The 26569-nt window shown below is 45.3% G+C and overlaps 1 protein-coding gene across 1 annotated transcript; it reads right to left on the bottom strand.

Moving 5' to 3' along the window:
- Window positions 1–338: 338 nt before the first annotated feature.
- On the bottom strand, window positions 339–3673 carry LOC137348756 (probable G-protein coupled receptor 139). Its single transcript, XM_068014010.1, has 3 exons — window positions 3604–3673; window positions 2590–2688; window positions 339–1246 (listed from the first exon to the last, which is right to left on the bottom strand). Exons 1-3 carry the CDS (start codon window positions 3671–3673, stop codon window positions 339–341), a joined length of 1077 nt encoding a protein of 358 aa, XP_067870111.1.
- Between the last annotated feature and the right edge of the window lie 22896 nt (window positions 3674–26569).

Raw genomic sequence — 26569 nt, 5'->3', positions numbered from 1 at the left:
CTGCATTGAACAGTTAAACTTGATATCTAACAACAGATCAGAGGGCGGAATATTTGTCTCTAACATGAATGCAGCGATACTTCTGGGTCCCTAGGGCTGATGGGAATGCACTAAGCTCGAGTCAGCAGGTAGAAGAGAACTGGAAACTAAATGGAAGCATGTTACAGCACTGGATTGTGCGCTCTTGCAACATTGCTGATGCATTCTTAAATGCACACAATGGACAAGGATCTCAAAGCGAGTGACTTATTCCAGGAGGGGAGACTGTGAGTGGCATGCACAAGAACAGCAATGCATGGAATATAACGCGCAATTCATGTTGGATTGCACTGTTTTCGTCATTTAAACAATTTAGCAGTTAGACTCAGTGGATATTTCACTCCATTCTTTAACTCCTCTCTGAATTTTTTCTGGGTCCCTGCATAAATAAATGGATTGATACAGGAACTCAAAAACTGAATCATAAATCCGCTTTGCTCCAGAATAAAATTCGGCTCAGCGGAATTGGAACCGGAAGAATAACTGAGTTTTGCAATTCGGACATAGAGGAAATTTATAAGTAGTGGCAAATATAAAAGAATAAAACTGCCTGAGATGCAGAAAAGTAAAACAATGGAATTTCTCCGCTTTTCCATCTCTGGGTCACTCTGAGTCTCCCCATTGTTGTGGGCTCGGAGTCTCTTCTGGCCTCTATTGGCCACTAGAATGTGCCTGACAGTCAATGCATTGAGCAGTAAAATCAGAATGAATGGGAGGCAAGGAGTTGAAATGCGATGAATCCAGTCATATGCGGCCCATGCAGGTGAAGTATAAAATATTAATTTTATGTTGCAGAACCAGGGTACATTGTTAATTATATACAAAGGTTCATATATGTCAAACGTGCAGGTAATTTTTAAACAGCTCAGTGTAGACACAATTCCTATAACCAGAGCCGCCGTTTTCTCAGTGCAGTATTTTATTTTCAGCTTCTGGCAACAAATGGCCATAAATCGATCAAAAGTGAAATCTACCGTTAACCAGACAGAACTGTCTATGATCACAAAGTTTAGGAAAATACAAACAGTGCATACGGGTGTGATGGAGAGGAAACTGAATGGAAAATAAATACCTACAATCCGATTTAGTATCACAATGGTGATTATGAGCAGGAGATCGGTCACTGCCATGGACATCAGGTAGTAAGTGATGCATCTGGAGAGACCGCATCTTCCTCGGAACAGGATCACAATCACTGCCAAGTTAGCTGTAATAGAGACAGAGAGATTGAGAGAAAGAGGGAGAATGTATATGTCTCGAGCAAGCAAGAACAGGAAAACTACTGGTCTGACTTTCAACAAAATCATCTGTTTTTCAGACTTCTGTGTGAAATTCGCAGTTTTGACACATGATCTTAAGTGGAAAACTATCGCTTAACCTCGGGAAATTTGTTTCTGTGTTTAAAATAATCATCCGGATTGAAAATAGGACATATCAATAACATTGGAATGTAATGTAATACATAATGGAGAGCAAGAAGATATCGGAAACCCACTGGACCCAAAATGGGAGAGTCAGGCAGACAAGAAAATAACATCAGTAACATGTTGTAGCAAATATTTAAGAGGGTAACTAATACAACAAACGTCAATAAAAGTGAAAACTCGCAGGAAAGTAGGAAAACTTGCATTTTACAGAATTACAGAATAATACAGGGCAGAAGAGGCCCTTCGGCCCATCGAGTCTGCACCGATGCATTAAAGACACCTGACCAGTCTACCTAATCCCATTTGCCAGCACTTGGCCCATAGCCTTGAATGTTATGACGTGCCAAGTGCTCCTCCATGTATTTTTAAAGGATGTGAGGCAACCCGCCTCTACCACCCTCCCAGGCAGTGCATTCCAGACCGTCACCAACCTCTGTGTAAAAAATATCTTTCTCAAATCCGCCTTAAACCTCCTATCTTAAACTTGTGTCCCCTCGTAACTGACTCTTCAACTAAGGGGAACAGCTGCTCCCTATCCACCCTGTCCATGCCCCTCATAATCTTGTACCCCTCGATCAGGTCACCCCTCAGTCTTCTCTGCTCCAGCAAAAACAACCCAAACCTATCCAACCTCTCTTCATAGCTTAAATGTTCCATCCCAGGCAACATCCTGTTGAATCGCCTCTGCACTCCCTCCAGTGCAATCACATCATTCCTATAATGTGGCAAGAAGAATTGCACACAGTACTCCAGCTGTGGCCTTACCAAAGTTCTATACAACTCCAAAATGACCTCCCTGCTTTTGTAATCTATTATAATTTAAAATGGGCTATATCCTGCTGAGGATCTCAAAGGCCCTCGCCCAATGAATTACTGCAAAATGATTCACTGCTGCAAAATTCTACAGCCAGCTGTTCAGAAAAAGCCTCAAACAGAGAGAACCGAATGGTCAATTAACGTTTTCTGAATGTGCCGATGAGATGTTGCTGAAGAGGTAGTGATAACTCTGAACACTTCTCCCCTTACTCATCTGGGAACTTCAGTGTCAGTATGTATCAGTGGAAGAGTGGAGGCAAGGCTAATCAATGATATCCGTAACTAATATCTAAGTACAATACTTTACCTGGAACTCCAATTGCAGCAAGGATGGGATAGTAAATGCCAAACACCAGACCTTTTACTGTGCCGTGCATTTCTATCAGAAGCTCTGAGCACGCTTGAACTACACTCAAGGATTGTCACATTTATACTTGATATCAGGCTCCAGGGAGAAAATTAGATGTTTGATGTTTTACATTGATTGCACTAATTGAAACAAACAGATCAGTGCAGCTGCTGTCAGACTCGTGTTTACAGTTTGATGGAATAGAATGTGTTTTTCAAGGGACCTGACACGGCTCTAAAGTGGAATATCCGGAGACTACAGAATGATCACAGTTCCAGTTACACAGTGAAAAGGCGGTTGCAATGATGAAAGTGAACCCATGAAATAGAACAACATTTATATCGTGATAACAGTGTGATAATTCACCCACAGTAACAGTGTCAGTAACATAACAGAACTACATTTACATCATGTTAACATTGTGATAATTCATCCGGAGTAACAGTGTCAATAGCACAATAGGTCTTCATTTACAATGTGATAACGGTGTAGTAAAGGTTTAAACCCTTCACTGCTGAGTTAAGCGCCCACATTATAAGGTATAAGTGACCAGGGAACAGCAACCAAGTTCTCGTTCCTGATCACTGCTCAGCTCCATTCCGTGCGGTCTGTGTCATGTGCACCTGACTCTAAATCCCTCTGAGATTGCACATCCAATTCAATGCAGCTGATTTATTCAGGGTGGACTGGTCCAGGTCATTACGGTACTTTACGTGTGCATAGATGCAGTTGTGCATACACAATGATGGGAGAGCTCAGCACATCATTGCAAAAGAATAGGCTGAAGCACTTGCAGCCAAATTCAGCCAGAAGTGCCAAGTGGATGATTTATCTTGGCCTCCCCCAGAGATCCCCAGCATCACAGATGCCAGTCTTTAGTCAATCTGATTCACTTTGCGTGATGTCAAGAAACTGCTGAAGGCTCTGGATATTGCAAAGGCTAGGGTCCTGGCAACATCCTGGCTCTGTTACTGTAGACTTGTGCTCCAGAAGTAGCCGTGCCCCTAGCCAAGCTGTTGCAGTGCAGCCACGTCAGTGGCATCTACACAATAATGTGGAAAATTGCCCAGGTATGCCCTATCCACAGAAAGCAGGACAAATCGAATCCAGTCAATTACCACCTTATCAGTCTACTCTAGATCATCAGGAAAGTGAAGGATGGTGTCATCGCAGTGCTTTAAAGCACCACTTGAACAGCTATAAATTGCTCACTGATGCACAGTTTGGGTTCCGCCGGGGCCACTCAGCTGCTTACCTTATCACAGCTTTGGTCGAAGAACAAAAGAGCTGAACTCAAGAGGTGAGGTGAGAGTGATTATTTTTGAAATCTAAGCAGCATTTAACCAAATATGTCAGCAAGGAGCCCGAGCCAAACTGAAGTCAATGGGAATCAAGAGGAAATCTTTGTGCTGTTTGGATTCATACATAGCAAAAAGGAAGGTGGTTGTGGCCAATTATCTGAGCCCCCACACATTGTTGCAGAACATATTCAGCATTCTGTCATAATCCCATCCATCTTCAGCAGCTTCATCATTCATCTCAAACAATAAAAGCTTATCCCTATCCAGAACAAAGCAGCCCGCTTGATCAGCACCCCATTGGCAACCTTAAACATTCACTCCCTCCACCACCGATGCACAATGGCAACAGTGTGTACCATATACAAGAGACACAGCAGCAACTGGCCAAGACTCCTTCGACAGCACCTTCCTGCTGACGGCTGGCACTGTTGTTCAGCAGGGAGGGAGAAAGCGCAGTAGAGCAATAGTTATAGGGGACTCTATAGTCAGGGGCACAGATAGGCGCTTCTGTGGACGTGAAAGAGACTCCAGGAAGGTATGTTGCCTCCCTGGTGCCAGGGTCAAGGATGTCTCTGAACGGACAGAGGGCATTCTGAAGGGGGAAGGTGAACAGCCAGAGGTTGTGGTACACATCGGTACCAACGACATAGGCAGGAAGAGTGATGAGGTCCTGCAGGGGGAGTTTAGGGAGTTAGGTAGTAAGTTAAAAAACAGGACCTTAAGGGTTCTAATCTCTGGAAAGCTCCCTGTGCCACGTGCCAGTGAGGCTAGAAATAGGAAGAATGTGCAGCTAAACACGTGGCTGAGCAGCTGGTGTAGAAGGGTGGGTTTCAGATATCTGGACCATTGGGCTCTCTTCAGGGACAGATGGGGCCTGTACAAGAAGGACGGGTTGCATCTAATCTGGAAGGGCACTAATATCCTGGCTGCGAGGTTTGCAAGCGTCACTCAGGAGGGTTTAAGCTAGTGTGGCAGGGGGTTGGGAACCAGAGCAGTAGGACAGCTAGTGAAGTAAATGAGGAGGACATAGTAAATAAGGCCAGTAGGACTAAGAGGAAGAGCAGGCAGGGAGATGTTGCTGAGCACAGCGGGACTGGTGGTCTGAAGTGCATTTGCTTCAATGCGAGAAGTATAACAGGTAAGGCAGATGAACTTAGAGCTTGGATTAGTACTTGGAAATATGATGTTGTTGCTATTACAGAGACTTGGTTGAGGGAAGGGCAGGATTGGCAGCTAAATGTTCCAGGCTTTAGAAGCTTCAGGCGGGATAATGGGGGATGTAAAAGGGGTGGGGTAGTTGTATTACTGGTTAAGGAGAATATCACAGCTGTACTGCGGGAGGACACCTCAGAGAGGTCATGTAGTGAGGCAATATGGGTGGGGCTCAGGAATAGGAAGGGTGCAGTCACGATGTTGGGGGTTTACTACAGGCCTCCCAACAGCCAGCGGGAGGGAGAGGAGCAGATATGGAGACAGATTATGGAAAGATGTAAAGGTAACAGGGTTGTAATGGTGGGTGATTTTAACTTCCCCAATATTGACTGGGACTCACTTAGTGCTCGGGGCTTGGATGGGGCAGAATGTGTGAGGAGCATCCAGGAGGGCTACTTGAAACAGTATGTAGATAGTCCAACTAGGGATGGGGCCATTCTGGACCTGGTATTGGGGAATGAGCCCGGCCAGGTGGTCGAAGTTTCAGTGGGGGAGCATTTCGGGAACGGTGACCATAATTCCATAAGTTTTAAGGAACTTGTGGATGAGGATAATAGTAGTCCTCGGGTGAAGATGCTTAATTGGGGGAAGGCTAATTATAACAACATTAGGCAGGAACTGAAGAATTTAGATTGGGGGCGGTTGAGGGTAAATCAACATCTGACATGTGGGAGTCTTTCAAACGTCAGCTGATTAGAATCCAGGACCAGCATGTTCCTGTGAGGAAGAAAGACAAGTTTGGCAAGTTTCGGGAAGCTTGGATAACACGGGATATTGTGAGCCTAGTCAAAAAGAAAAAGGAAGAATTTGTAAGGGCTGGAAGGCTAGGAACAGATGAAGCACTTGAGGAATATAAAGACAGTAGGAAGGAACTTAAGCAAGGAGTTAGGAGGGCTAAAAGGGGTCATGAAAAGTCATTGGCAAACAGGATTACAGAAAATCCCAAGGCTTTTTATACATATATAAAGAGCAAGAGGGTAACCAGGGAAAGGGTTGGCCCACTCAAGGACAGAGAAGGGAATCTATGCGTGGAGCCAGAGGAAATGGGCGAGGTGCTAAATGAATACTTTGCATCCGTATTCACCAAAGAGAAGGACTTGGTGGATGATGAGCCTCGGGAAGGGAGTGCAGATAATCTCAGTCATCTCATTATCAAAAAGGAGGAGTTGTTGGGTATCTTGCAAAGCATTAAGGCAGATAATTCCCCGGGGACTGATGGGATCTACCCTAGAATACTGAGGGAGGCAAGGAAAGAAATTGCTCGGGCCTTGACAGAAATCTTTGCAACCTCATTGGCTTCAGGTGAGGTCCAAGTGGACTGGAGAACAGCCAATGTTGTTCCTTTGTTTAAGAAGGGTGGTAAGGATAATCCAGGAAACTATAGGCCGGTGAGCCTTACGTCAGTGGTAGGGAAACCATTAGAGAGGATTCTTCGGGACAGGATTTACTCCCATTTGGAAACAAACGAACTTATTAGCGAGAGACAGCATGGTTTTGTGAAGGGGAGGTCGTGTCTTACTAACTTGATTGAGTTTTTGAGGAAGTGACGAAGATGATTGATGAGGGAAGGGCGGTGGATGTTGTCTATATGGACTTCAGTAAAGCCTTTGACAAGGTCCCGCATGGCAGACTGGTGCAAAAGGTGAAGTCACATGGGATCAGAGGTGAGCTGGCAAGATGGATAAAGATTTGGCTCAGTCACAGAAGACAGAGGGTAACAGTGGATGGGAGTTTTTCTGAATGGAGCGATGTGACTAGTGGTGTTCCACAGGGATCAGTACAGGGAAATTTGCTGTTTGTAGTATATATAAATGATTTGGAGGAAAATGTAGCTGGTCTGATTGGTAAGTTTGTGGATGACACAAAGTTTGGTGGAGTTACGGATAATGATGAGGATTGTCAGAGGATACAGCAGGATATAGATCGGTTGGAGACTTGGGCGGACAAATGGCAGATGGAGTTTAATCCGGACAAATGTGAGGTAATGTATTTTGGAAGGTCTAATGCAGGTGGGAGGTATACAGTAAATGGCAGAACCCTTAGGAGTATTGACAGGCAGAGAGATCTGGGTGTGCAGGTCCACAGGTCACTGAAAGTGGCAACACAGGTGGATAAGGTAGTCAAGAAGGCATACGGCATGCTTGCCTTCATCGGTCGGGTCATAGAGTATAAAAATTGGCAAGTCATGTTGCAGCTGTACAGAACCTTAGTTAGGCCACACTGAGAATATTGTGAGCAATTCTGGTCGCCACACTACCAGAAGGACGTGGAGGCGTTGGAGAGGGTACAGGGGAGGTTTACCAGGATGCTGCCTGGTCTGGAGGGCATTAGCTATGAGGAGAGGTTGGAAAAACTCGGATTGTTTTCACTGGAACGACAGAGGTAGAGGGGCGACATGATAGTGGTTTACAAGGTTATGAGCGGCATGGACAGAATGGATAGTCAGAAGCTTTTTCCCAGGGTGGAAGAGTCAGTTACTAGGGGACATAGGTTTAAGGTGCGAGGGGCAAAGTTTAGAGGGGATGTGCGAGGCAAGAACTTTACACAGAGGGTGGTGAGTGCCTGGAACCTGCTGCCAGGGGAGGTGGTGGAAGCAGATACAATAGCGACGTTTAAGAGACATCTTGACAAATATATGAATAGGAAGGGAACAGAGGGATATGGGCCCCAGAAGTGCAGAAGGTGTTCGTTTAGGCAGGCATCAAGATTGGCGCAAGCTTGGAGGGCCGAGTGGCCTGTTCCTGTGCTGTACTGTTCTTTGTTCTCTTTGTGCTTTGTTCCAAACACGTGACCTGTTCCTCTTAGAAGGACAAAGACAACAGACGCATTGGGACATCACCACCTGCAAGTTCCCCTCCAAGTCACACACTTTCCTGAGATGGAACTATATCACAATTGCTTCACTGTCGTTGGATCAAAATCCTGGAAATCCCTCTCTAACAGCACTGTGGATGTACTCGCACCAGATGGACTGCAATGGTTCAGGCAGACAGCTCACCACCAACTTCTCCTGGACAATTGGATATGGGTAACAAATGCTAGCCTTGCCAGTGACGCCCACATCCCCTGAAATAATAATAATAAGATAACTCTCCATCCTTTCCTTTCACATTCTGCTTAATGTTGCCCAAATCGTTATACTGAGCTGTGCTCGTGACCTTCCTCTTTACATTTAAAAATTCTAAATCACTTTTAGCCTCCTTAACTATTTTTTTTATCTTAGCATTCCATTTTCAGCCCAAGTTAGTGGTTTCGCCTGGGCATTAGTCCCAGTCTGGTTTAAGTGGCCCTCATCCCAACGGAGCTGCTCCCTCTTTCCCAATACTGGAGCCTTTGACCCATGAAATTCCAGCCTCCTTCACGACAGTTTGAGGCACGCATTCAACTCATAGCATTAACAAGTCAATCCTGCATCACTCAAACATTCTGTTCCTTTCACCAAACAGGTGCGGCAAGGTAAAGCTATATTGATCAGCTATTCCTCTATTACCTGGACATACAGTCCAGTTCAACAAACACTGGGGTCCGAGTGAAATAATTTCAGCAGCTATTCTTCTCTTTGCTTAGAATTCAGTCTTTCAACAAACGCCTGGGGAATGGTAAAGGTACATTGATCAGTCAGTCTCCTACATTACGAATTCCAGATCGACTGAGTCCTGAACTCAGGGCTTGGTAGGTGAGGGAATTTTAAGTGTTTTTCTCTTGCTATAAGCTAATCAAGTTTGTATTTTTAAAATTATTTTCATGGGATGTGGGCATCGCTGTCAAGGCCAACTTTTTTGCCCTTCTTTAATTCCCCTTGAACTGAATGGCTTGCTACGTTGTTTGAGAGGGCAGTTGAGATTCAGTCACATTGTTGTGGGTCTGGAGTCACATGTAGGCCAGACCAGGCAAGGCTAGCAGATTTCCTTCCCTAAAGGACATCAGTGAACCAGATGGGTTTTTACAACAATCGATGATAGTTTCATGGCACCATTACTGAGACCAGATTTCAGTTCCAGACTTCTTTTTATTAATTTAATTTAAATTCTGTCAGCTGCCATAGTGAGATTTGAACTCATGTCAAGAAGGCGTTAACCTGAGCCTCCGGATAACTAGGTCATTAACATTACCACTACAACACCGCCACCACTCTTTATCATTTAACTTACATATTAGTTTCCTTCATTCTTAGTCAGTGGTGTCAGCTGCACAGATGCTGAATGAGGTATCTAGCTAGAATTGGTTTCCTAGTCAGCTGGGCCTGACTCGGGTCTCCAGAATTCCAGCAAGTACAATTACATGAGATTTTATTAACGCACAAAGTAAATGGCACGAGGTCCAGCGCGAATTAGTCCTGTGAGAACGAGTGCTTAACACAGGAATTTGGTAACTGAGGGAAATCAGTGTCGTGAGGGACGAGATGCTGTTCTGGTCTTTTTTTTAAGAATATTACAGCGCAGTACAGGCCCTTCGGCCCTCGATGTTGCGCCGAGCTGTGAAACCATCTGACCTACACTATTCCATTTTCATCCATGTGTCTATCCAATGTCCACTTAAATGCCCTTAAAGTTGGCGAATCTACTACTGCTGCAGGCAGGGCATTCCACGCCCTTACTACTCTCTGAGTAAAGAAACTACCTCTCACATCTGTCCTATATCTATCACCCCTCAACTTGAAGCTATGTCCCCTCGTGTTTGCCATCACCATCCGAGGAAAAAGACTCTCACTATCCACCCTATCTAACCCTCTGATTATCTTATATGTCTCTATTAAGTCACCTCTCCTCCTCCTTCTCTCCAACGAAAACAACCTCAAGTCCCTCAGCCTTTCCTCGTAAGACCTTCCCTCCATACCAGGCAACATCCTAGTAAATCTCCTCTGCACCCTTTCCATAGCTTCCACATCCTTTCTATAATGCGGTGACCAGAACTGCACGCAATACTCCAGGTGCGGTCTCACCAGAGTCTTGTACAGCTGCAGCATGACCTCGTGGCTCCGAAACTCGACCCCCCTACTAATAAAAGCTAACACACCATATGCCTTCTTGACAGCCCTATTAACCTGGTTAGCAACCTTCAGGGATTTATGCACCTGGACACCAAGATCTCTCTGCTCATCTACAATAACAAGAATCTTCCCATTAGCCCAGTACTCTGCATTCCTGTTACTCCTTCCAAAGTGAATCACCTCACACTTTTCCGCATTAAACTCCATTTGCCATCTCTCAGCCCAGCTCTGCAGCCTATCTATGTCTCTCTGTACCCTACAACATCCTTCGGCACTATCCACAACTCCACCGACCTTAGTGTCATCTGCAAATTTACTAACCCACCCTTCTACACCCTCTTCCAGGTCATTTATAAAAATGACAAACAGCAATGGCCCCAAAACAGATCCTTGCGGTACACCACTAGTAACTAAACTCCAGGATGAACATTTGCCATCAACCACCACCCTCTGTCTTCTTTCAGCTAGCCAATTTCTGATCCAAAGCTCTAAATCACCTTCAACCCCATACTTCCGTATTTTCTGCAATAGCCTACCGTGGGGAACCTTATCAAACGCCTTACTGAAATCCATATACACCACATCCACTGCTTTACCCTCATCCACCTGTTTGGTCACCTTCTCGAAAAACTCAATAAGGTTTGTGAGGCACGACCTACCCGTCACAAAACCGTGCTGACTATCTCTAATGTACTTATTCTTTTCAAGATGATTATAAATCCTGTCTCTTATAACCTTTTCCAACATTTTACCCACAACCGAAGTAAGGCTCACAGGTCTATAATTACCAGGGCTGTCTCTACTCCCCTTCTTGAACAAGGGGACAACATTTGCAATCCTCCAGTCTTCCGGCACTATTCCTGTCGACAATGACGACATAAAGATCAAGGACAAAGGCTCTGCAATCTCCTCCCTAGCTTCCCAGAGAATCCTAGGATAAATCCCATCTGGCCCAGGGGACTTATCTATTTTCACACTTTCCAAAATTGCTAACACCTCCTCCTTGTGAACCTCAATCCCATCTAGCCTCGTAGCCTGAATCTCAGTATTCTCAACAACATTTTCTTTCTCTACTGTAAATACTGACGCAAAATATTCATTTAACACTTCCCCTATCTCCTCTGATTCCACACACAACTTCCCACTACTATCCTTGATTGGCCCTAATCTAACTCTAGTCATTCTTTTATTCCTGATATACCTATAGAAAGCCTTAGGGGTTTCCCTGATCCGATCCACCAATGACTTCTCGTGTCCTCTCCTTGCTCTTCTTAGCTCTCCCTTTAGATCCTTCCTGGCTAGCTTGTAGCTCTCAAGCGCCCTAACTGAGCCTTCACGTCTGATCCTAACATAAGCCTTCTTCTTCCTCTTGACAAGCGCTTCAACTTCTTTAGTAAACCACGGCTCCCTCGCACGACAACTTCCTCCCTGCCTCACAGGTACATACTCATCAAGGACACGCAGTAGCTGCTCCTTGAATAAGCTCCACATTTCGATTGTTCCCATCCCCTGCAGTTTCCTTCCCCATCCTACGCATCCTAAATCTTGCCTAATCGCATCATAATTTCCTTTCCCCCAGTTATAATTCTTGCCCTGCGGTATATACCTGTCCCTGCCCATCGCTAAGGTAAACCTAACCGAATTGTGATCACTGTCACCAAAGTGCTCACCTACATCTAAATCTAACACCTGGCCGGGTTCATTTCCCAGTACCAAATCCAATGTGGCATCGCCCCTGGTTGGCCTGTCTACATACTGTGTCAGAAAACCCTCCTGCACACACTGGACAAAAACTGACCCATCTAAAGTACTCGAACTATAGTATTTCCAGTCGATATTTGGAAAGTTAAAGTCCCCCATAACAACTACCCTGTTACTCTCACCCCTGTCGAGAATCATCTTTGCTATCCTTTCCTCTACATCTCTGGGACTATTCGGAGGTCTTGTATAGAACAAGGAGTGATCTGAGAGAGAGAGAGAGAGAGAGAGAGAGACGCACAGTGAGACGCGAGAGTTGCCCAGAGGCATTAATTGGATGATCAGGTGGTTGAATGGTTGGTGAGTTTTAATGTTTCTTTTTCTCCCTAAACTGGGAAAGTAGTTTAAACTGAGATCGAAAAGATATAAATATTGCATTAAATTTATGGCTTAACTATTAAAACTGCAAATATTCGTTGAGTAATATTTCTAAACTCAATTAGATAAATACATCACAACAAAAACGGCAGGGCAGATGATGGGTTAAAGCATGTGTGAGCTGATGGTCACCAGTATGATCTACTGTAATCACATCTGCGGTACTGTCTGCAGCTGGAAGAAATTCAGCTCAGATTTGATGCACTGGACTCCAAAATTCGGAGACTACGATGCATCAGGGAGGGGAAAATCTTCCTGGACATTTTATTTTCTCAAGTAGGCAGTCAGAGTCCTTCGGCGAGGTGCTTCAGATTTAGTCTGTTCTCAGGAACAGGAGTGCATGATTACGGATAAGGCAGGTATGGGGAACCAAAAAATAGCAAGGAGGAGCGTCAGCCCTTTCACTTGTCCAATAGATTCGAGAGTCTTGCAGCTGGTGTGAATGAGAGCAGCGAGGATGAGCAAACGTACCGTGGTGCAGAGAGCCACTCAAGTGAGTGGAGTAAAAAGAAATGTATTTGTTGCAGGGGACAGTGTATCTAGTATATACACAGTACACTGCAGTCGACAGCGTGGGTCCCAAATGCTGGGTTGCCTGCCCAGTGCCAAAGTTAAGGACATCGCCTCAGACCTGGAAGAGAACTTGGAGTGGGTGGGGAAGGATCCAGCTGTTGTGGTCTATGTGTAAGGCTACGTCAGGCTACGAAAGAAGTTCTGATGAGGGAGTGTGAGCTGTGGATTACTTCGGGGCCCATTACCAAATTGGCATTGGGTAAAATAATGTCAGAGAGCTGAATGTGTGGCTGAAAGATTGGTATGGAAGAAGGTGACCGCATTTGTTGACAACGCGAACGGTAGGTGGCGCTGTTTTGGCACATGTGCGAATACAGCATGTGCCACTAAAACGTCAGAGATTGCGACTGTAGCAGCTGCCAGGACTAAAGATGGCGCTGCTCAAAGAATCACACAGAGGAAACCTAACGAACACGTGGGAGTATACAATGACCGGAGTGAGAGAGCAGCGCGGCGGCCGGGGAGAGCAGCGCGGGGGGCGGGGAGAGCAGCGCGGGGGGCGGGGAGAGCAGCGTTGATGGTGACGGCGAGGGGGGGCGAAAGAGAGGGAGGGGGAAAGAGAGGGAGGGGGAAGTGGGGAAGGGGGGAAAGAGAGGGAGGGGGTGGGAAAGAGAGGGGGTGGAAGAGAGAGGGGAAGAGAGTGGGGAAAAGAGGGGGGGAAGAGAGGGAGGGTGTGGGAAAAAGAGGGAGGGGAAAGAGAGGGAGGGGGATATAGAGGGGGTAGAGAGGCAGGGGGAGGGGGTTAAGAGAGGGAGGGGAGGGGGAGAAGAGAGGGAGGGGAGGGGGAAGAGAGGGAGTGGGAGTGGGGAAGAGAGGGAGGGGGAAAGAGCGGGAGGGGGAGGGGGAAGAGAAGGAGCGGGGGAAGTGAGGGACGGGGAGGGGGAAGAGAGGGAGGGGAGGGGGTAAGAGACGGTGGGGGAGTGGGGGAAGAGAGGGAAGCGGAGGGGGGAACAGGGGCGGGGAGGGGGAGGGGTGAAGATGGAGAACTGGGGGAGAGGGTGGAGGGAGGGGGTAGAGCGGGGGCTGAGTGAGGGGGAGAGCGGGTGGAGGGGGAGAGGGAGGAAGGGGAGAGGGAGATGGAGGAAGGGGAGAGGGAGGAAGGGGAGGGAGAGGGGGGTGGGGTAGAGTGGGGAGGGGAGAGGGAGGGAGCGGAGAGCGGGGCAAAGGGCGCGGGTGGGGGAGAGTGGGGGGGAGGGGGAGAGTGGGGGGGGGAGCAGCGGAGTGGAAGAGGAGTGCCTTTTTCTGTGCATGCGCCAGAAACACAACAGCAAAAGACTTACCGGCCAGTCCCTGGACGCGGCGACACCAAGGTCTTCGCACACTCGCTCCTCACAGCTCTCTTCGGCCTCTCGCTTCAGGCCCTCTCCATTCAGCCGTTCCCTCCAGTTGAGCAGCGAGGGGGGGAGCAGAGCGGCCGAAAGAGCGGAACAGCGAGGGGAAGAGGGGAGCAGCGGAAAGAGCAGAACAGCGCGGGGGGAGCGGAGCAGTGGAAAGAGCGGAACTGCGAGGGGGAGAGCTGAGCGGCTGAAAGAGCGGAGAAGCGAGGGGGGAGCGAAGTTGCTGGAGAGAACAGTGTGGTGCGGGGGGGGAAGAGCAGCATGGGAAGGGGGGAGCAGAGCGGCCAGAGAGAGCAGCGAGGGGAAGGTGGAGCGGAGAGGCCAAAAGAGCGAAGCGGCCAGAGTGGAGCTTGACGCATGGGGGAATACATTTAGTGTTGTATTGCTGTGCGTAAAGAGCATGCACAGAGATCAACCAGGCAGGTTGCCCAAAGATGCACACGTCACACGATGACGTAATCGGCGCATGCGCTAACCAGTGCTGGCAAGTCGGAATGCAGCGCACGCACAGAGAACTTGAGCCCGCCTGCACAATTGCACACCTTGGCGCAGCCTGATGACGTCAGTGGCCAGCTGCGTTGTCAGGAATCACTTTGAATGTTAAGAAAGCACAATTTAAGCATCGCTATTACATAATCAATCACCTGTGCGAACATAATACAGTCGAAATTTCATTTTTAGAGTACATTGATCATTCATTAATTCATTTTAAGTATCTACCAGTAGGTTAGACAATTATCCTTGTGTTACATAATTCATCGTCTATCTTTTTATCGAGCAAGTTCAAATACTGATCGCCTTTAAGGTAACTGTCCAACCTGTGTTCATAAATCTTCTCACATTCCTTAATCAATTTCTTAAGATTCCAAATTAAATAGGTCACAGATAACACCATGATAACCAAAACCACTATCAGGCCATGGGAGATAATTCTAAACCAGGGGTGTACCTGCACATTTGTCCCTCAGTTCCATAAGTCCGCCCACCAGGTCGAATTGTTTATCTCGTCAATCTCATCTTGTAGCTTCTTCGACTGTTGTTCCAGATTGTAGTACACTAGAGCAATGGCTTTTAGCTGCTGCCTCTCTTTACCCAAGCATGTGGACAATAGCTAAATAGTATATTCGTATTCCTGGAGGTAATTTATCAAGTCATCCTTGATATTTTCTGTCACAGTTATCGTTTCTGTCTTTCGTTTATGTATGTCTACCAACTCCATCTTTCCTACTCTGTTTGGTATTTGTGGGTTGAAACAAAATGTACTGTTGCTCACTGGGCAAGTTTGGTTATGTCCATACTGGTATTCCTTCGCCATGGTAGTTAAGCAATATCTCCCCTTTCCCATATAGGCCACATGGGTTAGCCCTGATAATGCTTTCCTAGCCTCCACGGTGCAATTTACACTGCCATTAAATCCACATTTTGACTCTAATGTTTCTAAATAGGATGAGGACATATGACTACCTGGTTTTCCAGACTACAATTCGACAAGGTTGTCCCAATGATCTCCTTTCCAATTTCAGCAACACAGAGTATTTTGTGTAACATTTCCCCCTTATCACCCCTATATATTCTACTTCGTATAATTACATCCCTAACTTATCTCTTGGAATTAAAGGTATTCCCAATACTACTCCAAAGCTCATAGATCTTGTATTTGCACACTCCTACCCTTTCCATACCTGAGCAAGTTTTCTGAATTGGCACCTGGTAACTTTTTCATTTGTGTGACCAGTTAAGTCCTCCAACTGGCTGTCATTTATCCAAACTGGTACCTGCCCCGCATCAATTTGCCTCAAATTTTCCCGAGTTTGTTCTAACATCCATGACCATACGTACTACAAACACTTTCATTATTTGAAATGTCATGGACCTCCTTTACCTTTTCTATTATATCATTAATAGTGTAAACGTGACATTCCAGTACTCTCACCAGTCCTGTCACTGTGTTCGTCAAATCCTGTCCTACTTTAGCTACACCATTCTGACCCTATTACTCATTTTTCAAAATATCTTTTACTAGCTGACTGAGAGTTCTAACCTTCTGGTCCACGCTTTACAAATGTATGGTATTGGCAATTGAAGTTCCTGTATGAAAGACTGTAGCCACGTCACTCACTAAACTACATTTATATCTCTATCCCTTTATTATTCCCTTGTCACCGAATTCTTGTCCCAGCAATTGTTGCAGTAGTACCTTGTACAACTCTCGGGGTCTTCTCAGAGCACCAGTCAGGTGGCTGGATATCTGAGTATTCAATATTACTGGTACTAACTCATGCTGTATATTATCATATACAATTTTATTAGATTTTTAATTATTGCAATTCCATTTTCTGGTCCTGCAGTTAAGGCAGGGAAAGGGAGATCAGTCACTTGTGCCTCCTAGGTTGTAACCTTACTCATTGGTAATTCAGATGCAGGGTAACCGTGGGGGTTGATACTTCTTGCCCATTTAATCTCACGACCCGGAATAGGAACTGTCCTTTTTTATTTTCCCCAACACAATAGAGCCAATAGCCCTATCGTTGTGTGGCTTCACACATATTGATCGGTTTCTGCAGTCTTTATCATTACACTGCCACACGGGGAACTCAGGTCCCCCATTTTTGTCAACTCATCAGACCTCCTATTTCCTTCGGGGGTCTCCTTGCTATGGGCCTTTACTTTCATGATCCCATACTGACCTTTCTCGCTGTGTCTACTATCCTCTGCAGTAATGGGGCAGATGGCAAAGGTTTTCCATGTGGCGATACAAAACCTTTTGCTTCTCACAGAGGTAGGTACTCAGTTAAACTGTTACATGCATACATACTGTCAGAATAAACTTCAACTGGTGGGGGAAGCATGTGTGGCTGTGACACCACAAAAGCGACCGCAGCTAGTTCTGCACCCTGTGCACTTCGAGTCGCTGGTAGCTGTAAGGCAAGGTCTTGAATAGGTTTTCCATTATGATCATGTACATGTAATCCACACCCTGTCTGTTTAATCCCGTCCTCCACCGGAGAGAAACCGTCAACAAAAATTGTGATTGCTGGTTTGATTGCTGGCTCCTTCCCTTGTACACTCCCGCCCCCAATTATTTTGATGTGGAAGGTCCCTTGAGGGTCTTTGCTGTCAAAACCTGACACTCATGGGTTTCGCCCTGATAGATTAAATTATCCGCCAGGCACGCAGTAGTTCTTTTTCAGGAGAACATATACAGGGGCTGCCTTTAAGGCAAATCCATCAATATGGTTCCTTCAATACCCAACGAGGCCCAGAAATGATCTCAGAGCCTTAATATCTTGTGGGAGATGGAGTTTGAGGGTTGTCTATACTCGCATCTGCTCTATCTCATGCTTTCCCTGTGTTGTTACTATTCCCAAATAGGAAACCTTTTCCTTCATTATCTGTGCCTTTATCAGGTTAACTTTCATTCCGACCTTCCAGAGGAGTCGAACAAGCTCCTCCTCCTTACTCTGTGCCAACCGCTGGTGGAATATCGACGGACTATTATGAAATTGCTGGGGGAGACATGTCCAGGTGAACTGTTGCCCCTAGAATGTAAGTGCAAATTTATATTGACAATCGTGTGCCAGCGGTATGGACCAGAACCTATTGCTAACGTCCAACACAGGAAACCACGTCGACTGTTATATTTTTTTATTTTTTTTTTCTAAAACATTGGTTGTCCTCTTAAATGTCAGATAAATTTTCATTTCAGTGCTTTAAATAACCACTATCAATTAAATTTTGTTTCTCGATTCCAACTTCTTATGCCCAGACTTGGTGGCATTGCTTTTTTTTTACATTAAAAGACAAAAGTGCTTGCAACTATTTCTCCTTCTCAAGCACTTTGTCTCATTGATAAAGATGCTGTGACATTTGACGTCTGCAATTAAGTTCTTAAATTCTTAAAGCTGCTGCATCTCTTGCTGTGGCATCAGTTCTTATCTGGCCTTGGAACCGACTGTCACCTGCTTAAAAAAACACACAATGAATCCATTGCGTCTCTGCCGCTGAGCCCAATGGGTTAATTTATCCAATTGCATCTGTCAATCTCGAAATTTAAAATTGAATAATCTCCAACAGTTATAAAGTTTACTTTCAGCAATGCAAAAATTGTGTGGTGGATTAAATGGAAAAAACAACAGCTGCAGCGGGGTTAATGTTTTGCTTGGCTCCAAGGGAGCGGAGCAAAACCTTCTCAGCTGCGTCACTTTACGGAACCTTTTCTTTCTGATCGAAAAGAACTACACACCATTCTAAACTCTTTTTTCAGTTCTTTTGGTATCCTTAGGGTTTGAAAACAACAAAATCATTATTAACATTATCAACTTCAAAGGAAAGCATCTCCATCAGGAAAGACAGCATTTTAGATTAAACTCCAATTGTTTCCAAACTTTAGCATCTTTTGTAAGAGGTTTCTAATCCACAGATTTTTTTTACAACAAAGATGATTCCAAATTCCAATTCACAGCAATAAACATTTAAAAATGAAAGCTGCCAATGTTATATGAGTGAGTCTTATGTCCGGAATTAAAGACTCCCTCAAACTTGACATAATAGACTTGAATGTTCATTGTGGCCACCAATGAAATTTTCAGTTATCTCAACCTAACAGGTTAGTTAACCTTAATAGTACAAACTTAATTCAGACTTATTCACTTATAATACTTATTGACGACACACAGAACAGACTAGCACGTGCTTGTTTTAAAGAAAAGGTAAATTACGTCATTTTTCTTGTTCCTTCTTCGTGTCCCTTTTCAAATGACTGTAATAAAACCAAAAACTAAAGAAAAAATTATTTAACATTCTTATAACAAAAGATTTAACTCGAGCTTCTTAAACAAATTTCAACATACAGAATCTTTCCCATATCTCCTTTGTTTATCCTTCTCTGCCTTAAACCAAAATCCAATTCCTGACATTTGCTACTTAAAACAGTCAGTAAAACATGTCTTTAATTTAAACTGCAAAAGAAAACAAGAATAGCTGTTAAACTGGAACACTAATTAAAGCAGTGTTTAAACTTCAAATTGGATTTCTGCCAGACATCTTCAGACCTTCAAGGCTGAAGCTTATCTCTTAGAAAGTTGTTCATTTTCCTTTTCACAATTGCAAAACCAAACTTTAAAATAAAAATATAATTCAATTTTATGCCCCACTTCTGGGTGTACAATCTTAAATTGAACTAAACACTCAACAATCACTTTTCACACTTACTCAATTCCAAACAACTTAGCAAATTGATTCCTGTAATGGGTTATGAATTCAAAGTACCAAAATCTGTGTCAAATTCCCTGTCCCGATGCCAAGGAACACATAGGTTCAACCAGTTCACAACCAAAACATGACTCAAGGTTCCCACAAAATAAACACGTGTAAAAAAAAAATTAACAGACTCATGCTTTCATCATTAAGGTCTGACAACAAAGAGTTAACGACTAAAATAAAAGCAAAATACTACGGATGCTGGAAATCTGAAATAAAAACAAGAAATGCTGGAAATACTCAGCAGGTCTGGCAGCATCTGTGGAGAGAGAAGCAGAGCTAACGTTTCAGGTCAGTGACCTTTCATCAGAACAGAGAAACTCTACAGAACAGAATGACTGTCAGTTCGAGAGAACACAATGTCCCAAGGACATTCATTTCATTCATGGAAGCTTCCAACATTCACACATTGGAATCAAAAGATACAGTAACTTGTTTTTACTCACTTGAAATTTCACTAAAGCATAGTCTTTTTATGTCACTCTGCCATAAACTTAGTCATGGAACCTTCTTGTCCCCAGTTATTAATGGGTCATAGATAAGGCCAAGGTAGGGATCGAAGGCTCGATCAGGGATTTGTTCAGTTCGGGGGCTGTCATCCCAAGGACTGTAACCATCGTCATGGTACGTACTGACCTTACGTGCCTAGTCGGCTCAATTAAAGTCGTCATTGTCATCATCCTCCCTATCTGCAAACGTGCATATTATACCTCTTTGCGCTGAGAGTTGAGACTGTAGCTTACTTATCTCCTGCTGACATTTTCTATGTTCCACCGCTCCTTCTGTGAGTGGTCTGTCAGTCAGAGCATTTCTGTTCTGCTCTTGTGAGCTGTTCCCTCGCCTTGTCCACTTCCGTGTGAGCCTTTTTGCGCCTGCATTCAGCATTTCCGGTTTGACACTGGAATTGGCTTAAATGCACCACCTGGGCTGCACCAACTGTTTATGCCTTCTGGGCCCAATCACGCCGCTCCGCTGTGGCTTTCACGAACATAAGCGCCCGTTTGGCTTGTTGGGTACGTGCATCCTCCCAATGCTGTACCATAACGGATCCCTGGCCCGTGTACTGCTTCACTGCAAACTCTACCCACGAGGGCTACTTGCCCTTCAAATATTTCCAGTGTTCCAACTCCCACTATTCAAAATAACTTGAAATAACACTACAACCGAGCCCACCCAGGACTGCCAGTTGTATTAAAAGTGGTCACTTTTGAATGGATATGATGTGAGGTTTTACAAATTAATTTTAAAGGGTATGAGCTCCTTTACAGTCTGGTACCAATCCCAACATACGCACTTTAGCTTCAAAACATGAGATTTTCCTTAACCCTGTTTGCGAAAGATATTTCATGACCCCTTTTAGCCCTCTTAATTCCTCGTTTCAGATTGGTCCTACATTCCCGATATTCTTTCAAAACATCGTCTTTCTTCAGCCTCCTAGACCTTATGTATGCTTCCTTTTTCCTCTTCGCTAGTCTCACAATTTCACTTGTCATCCATGGTTCCCTAATCTTGCCATTTCTATCTTTCATTTTCACAGGAACATGTCTCTCCTGCACGCTAATCAACCTCTCTTTAAAAGCCTCCCACATATCACCTGTGGATTTACCTTCAAACAGCTGCTCCCAATCGACATTCCCCAGCTCCTGCCGAATTTTGGTATAGTTGGCCTTCACCCAATTTAGCACTCTTCCTTTAGGACCAGTCTAGTCTTTGTCCATGAGTATTCTAAAACTTACGGAATTGTGATCACTATTCCCAAAGTAGTCACCTACTAAAATTTCAACCACCTGGCCAGGCTCATTTCCCAACACCAGGTCCAGTATGGCCCCTTCCCGAGTTGGACTCTATACATACTGCTCCAGAAAACCCTCCTGGATGCTCCTTACAAATTCTGCTCCATCTAGACCTCAAACACTAAGTGAATCCCAGTATAACCGATTGTATTTGTTAGATGTTGTTCCTGTATATCTCGCTACATTTGTACAGGAACTGGGGTTTATGCTTCAGCTCCTGAGTTGCTGCACCAACACGTGATGCAGTGACCCAGACTAAATTCAGAGAGGAGTTGAGGAATCTGATGAAATATCCCTTTACAGTAATGGTTAAATTCATTAAATAATGATCAGACTTTCTATCATCACAACGTGTGGGTTTGCCGTCCGAGCCAATCCTCTCATCTCTCCGATACAGTGAGGCTGGTTTTCATCTCTCACCACCTGAATTCAGTGACTAACAGAAACGGTAGATGTGGGAAGTCCACGGAGACCAGTCTTGCTGCATTCCAGCTGGTTTTCAGCCCAATGCAGTCCTCAGGAGTGGCCTCATCCGGGTTCCTAAGCTCCAGTCTGCCAGGCTCAATTTTCATGTGTTTAAACAAAGGGGGCTGGGCGGGGAGGGTCGCTCTGCCAGTTCACAGTCCATGGGCGGACGGTCCGCAGAGTCCCCAATACACCCTAGGAATGTTCATGGATAAGGCCGCAATACAACATGCAGACTGTGAGGGAGGCTTTGAAAGTCTCCACGGAATGGTATCAGCCTTTTAAGGTCCCCACGCATTTAACTGAGCAGATATAAAGTGGAACAGTCCTTGAACCCTGGGAGGGGGAAGTGGCTTGTTTCCATTTAAAAGTTCTCCATACACAGGTTACATTCCAGAGAGATTGAACAAACCAAGTACCCTCTGAACCCAGTCAGAGTCAACACCTTCAGGAGAGGAGAGAGAGAGAAACCAGTCAGTGTAGAACTGAACCCAGCCAGAGTCTTCACCTTCAGGGGAGGAGAGAGAGGGGAAACAGTGAGTGCAGAACAGAACACAGAGTCAACACCTTCAGGGGAGGAGAGAGAGGGGAACCAGTGAGTGTGGAACTGAACCAGCCAGAGTCAACACCTTCAGGGGAGGAGAGAGAGGGGAACCAGTGAGTGTAGAACTGAACCAGCCAGAGGCTGCAGTCTCAGGGCAGGATTGGGATGTGAGCTGGTGAGTGTTCAACTGAACCCAGACACAGTCAGCACCTTCATGGAACAGAGAGAGTAAAACCAGTGAGGGTAGAACTGAACCCAGCCAGACTCAGCGCCTTCAGGTGAGGAGAGAGAGAGAGGAGCCAATAAATGTATAACTGAACGCAATCAGAGGCAGCACCTTTAAGGGAGAATATAGTGGGGAACCAATGAGTGAAGAATTGAACCAAGTCAGAGTCAGCACCATCAGCGGAGGAGAGTGAGAGGAACCATTGAGTGCAGAACTGAACCCATTGAGACTCAGAATCTTCAAGGGGTGCGGAAAAGAGAGATAGAGGGACCAATGAGTATTAAACTGAGACCGGACAGTGTAAGCACCTTCATAGAGTTGTACAGCACAGAAACAGGCCCTTCAGCCCACCGTGTCCATGCCGACCATAATGCCTATCCATACTAATCCCATTAATTCCACATCCCTCTATGCCTTGCTCATTCAAGTACCTGTCCAGATGCCTATTAAAGGTAGCTACTGTTCCTGCCTCCACCACCTCCTCAGGCAGCTCATTCCAGATACCCACTGTTCTTTGTGTGAAAAATTTACCCCTTTGATCCCCTTTAAACCTCCTACCTCTCACCTTAAATCCATGCCCTCCAGTTTCAGTGACCCCTACCATGGGGAACAGACTCTGGCTATCTACCCTATCTATGCTTCTCATAAATTTATGCACCTCTATCATGTCCCCTCTCAGCCTCCTTCGCTCCAGGGAAAACAGACCCAGCCTATCCAATCTGTCTTTATAACTCAAGCCCTCCAAACCAGGCAACATCCTTGTGAATCTTTTCTGCACCCTCTCTCGCTTAATCACATCTTTCCTGTAGTGCGGCGACCAGAACTGCACACAGTACTCCAAGTGCGACCTAACCAACGTTATGTACAACTGTAACACGACGTCCCAACTCTTATACTCAATGCCTCGGCTGATGAAGGCAAGCATGTCATATACCTTCTTCACCACCCTGTCTACCTGTGTTGCCACTTTCAGGGAACTATGTACTTGCACCCCAAGGTCTCTCTGCTCAACAACACTCCCCAGGGCCCTGGTTTAACTTCCCAAAATGCATCACTTCACACTTGTCTGCGTTAAATTCCATTTGCCAATCCCTTGCCCACTTTCCCCGTTGATCTATATCCTGTTGTAACCTCAGACAGCCTTCTTCACTGTCCACTATACCACCAATTTTGGTGTCATCTGCAAACTTACTAATCATGTCCCTTACATTTACATCCAAGTCATTAATATATATGACAAACAACAGAGGGCCCAGCACCGATCCCTGCAGCACACCACTGGTAACTGGCCTTCAATCTGAAAAACAACCCTCCACTACCACCCTCTTCCTCCGATCACCAAGCCAATTTTGGATCCAATTTGCTAGCTCACCCTGGATCCCATGTGTTCAAACTTCTTGACCAGCCTACCATGCGGGACCTTGTCAAAGGCCTTGCTAAAGTCCATGTGGACAACGTCCATTGCCCTGCCCTCGTCAATCTTCTTGGTCACCTCCTCGAAAAACTCAATAAAAGTCGTGAGACATGATTTCCCACACACAAAGCCATGCTGTCTATCCATAATCAGACCATGCCTTTCCAGATGCATATAAATCCTGTCTCTCAGAATCCATTCCAATAACTTTCCCACCACTGATGCAATGCTCACCGGCCTGTAGTTCCCTGGCTTATCCCTGCTACCCTTCTTAAATAAAGGCACAGCATCAGCTAACCTCCAGTCTTCTGGTACCTCACCCGTGGCTAACGATGATACAAAAATCTCTGCCAGGGCCCCAGCAATCTCCTCCGTTGCTTCCCAGAGCATCCTCGGATAAACCTGGTCAGGTCCTGGGGATTTTTCCACCTTAATGCATTTCAAGACCTCCAACACCTCCTCCTTTGTAATGTTGATATGCTCAGGATATCGGTGGTCTCTCCCTTGAACTCTCTAGCTTCCATGACCTTCTCCACGGTAAATGCGGACGAGAAATATTCATTTAAGACCTCGCCCATTTCCCGTGGCTCCACACAGAGATTACCACACTGATCCTTAAGAGGACAGACTCTCTCCCTAGCTACCCTTCAGGGGAGCAGAGAGAAGGGAGCCAGCTCGAGTAGAACTGAACCTACTCAGAATCAACACCTTCAGAGGAGGTTGCGAGAGAGAGGTGAAGCAGTGACTGTCGAACTGAGCACAGCCAGAGTCAGCAGTTTCATGGAAGGAGAGAGGGGAACCAGTGAGTGTAGACTGAATCCAGTCAGAATCAGCACCTGCTGAGGGGGAAGAGATAGGTGAACCAGTGAGTGTGGAACTGAAGCCAGCCAGAGTCAGCATTTTCAGTGGAGAAGATAGAGGGGAGATAGTGAGTGTAGACAGAAACCAGGCAGAGTCAACACCTTGAGTGGAGAAGAGACGGCGAGGGGAAACAGTGGGTGTACAACAGAACCCAGCCATTGTAAACACCTTCAGCGGAGGGGAGAGAGGGGAACCAATGATTTTGGAACAGAAAACAGCCAGAGTCAGCACCTTCAGAGGAGGAGAGAGAGGGAAACCAGTGGGTGCAGAACTGAACGAAGCCCGATTCAGTACCTTCAGGGGAGGAGAAAGAGGACAACTAGTGAGTGGAGAACTGAACTCAGACAGATTCATCACCTTCAGAAGAGGACATGAGAACACAAGAAGTAGGAGCTAGAGTAGGCCATTCAGCCCCTCGAGCCTGCCTCGCCATTCAATAAGATCATGGCTGATCTGTCCCAGGCCTCAACTCCTCTTTCGGGCCTGATCTGCATAACCCTCGACTCCCGAGAATTCAAAAATCTATTTATCTCTTCCTTAAATACAGTTTGTGACCAGGCCTCCACAACTCTCTGAGGTAGAGAATTCCAGAGATTCGCCACCCTCTGAGAGAAGAAATAATTTCGCATCTCTGTTTCAAATGTGTGCCCCCTTATTCTGTAACTATGTCCCCTAGTTCGAGATACCCCCACTAGTGGAAACATATTCTTCACATTTACCATGTCAAGCCCCCTTAAAATCTGACTTGTTTATATAAGATCACCTCTCATTCTTCTAAACTCGAATGAAAAAAGGCCTAACCTGTTCAGCCGTTCTTGATAAGACTACCCCTTCATCACAGGAATCAGCCTAGTGAACCTTTTCTAAACTGCCTCCAATGCTAGTATATCCTTCCTTAAATACGGGGACCAAAACTGTACGCTGTACTCCAGGTGTGGCCTCGACAACACCCTTGACAGTTGTAATAAGACTTCCCTATATTTAAACTCTAACCCCCCAGCAATAAAGGCCAAAATTCCTTTTGCCTTCCTAATTACCTGTTGCACCTGCATGCTGACTTTTTGTGTTTCCTGTCCAAGAACACCCAGATCCCTCTGTATTGAGGTATTTTGTAGTCTTTCTCCATCTAAATAATAATCTTCCTTTTTATTCTTCCTACCAAAGTGGATGACCTCACACTTTCCCACATTGAACACCATCTGCCAAGTTTTTGGCCTCTCACTTAACCTATCTATATCCCTTTGCAGATTCTTTGTGTCCTCATCACAACATGCCTTCCCACCTATTTTTGTATCATCAAAAAATTTGGATACTCTACACTCTGTCCCTTCCTCCAAGTCATTAATATAGATAGTAAATAGCTGAGGCCCTAGGACCGATCCTTGTGGCACCCCACTAGTTACGGCTTTCCAAACTGAAAAATACCCATTGATCCCGACTCTCTGCCTTCTGTGTGTTAGCCAATCCCAATTCATGCCAACACATTACCCCCAATACCCTGAGCTCTTATTTTGTGTAATAACATTTTGTGTGGCACCTTATCGAACACCTTCTGAAAATCCAAAAACACTACATCTACCGGTCCCCCTTTATCCACTCTGCTTGTTATATCCTCAAAGAACTCTAACAAACTTGTCAAACATGATTTCCTTTCATAAAACCATGTTGGCTCTGTTTAATTGCATTATGTTTTTCTAAATGTCCTGTTATTTCTTCCTTAATAATGAACTCCAGCATTTTCCCAATGACAGATGTTAAGCTAACTGGTCTATAGCTTCCTTCTTTCTGTCTCCCTTCTTTCTTGAATAGGGGTGTCACATTAGCGGT

The sequence above is a fragment of the Heterodontus francisci genome, chromosome 34, assembly GCF_036365525.1.
Source record: "Heterodontus francisci isolate sHetFra1 chromosome 34, sHetFra1.hap1, whole genome shotgun sequence".
NCBI lineage: Eukaryota > Metazoa > Chordata > Chondrichthyes > Heterodontiformes > Heterodontidae > Heterodontus > Heterodontus francisci.
The sequence above is the reverse complement of the archived record's forward strand: the minus strand, read 5'-3'. Positions and strand labels throughout refer to the sequence as shown.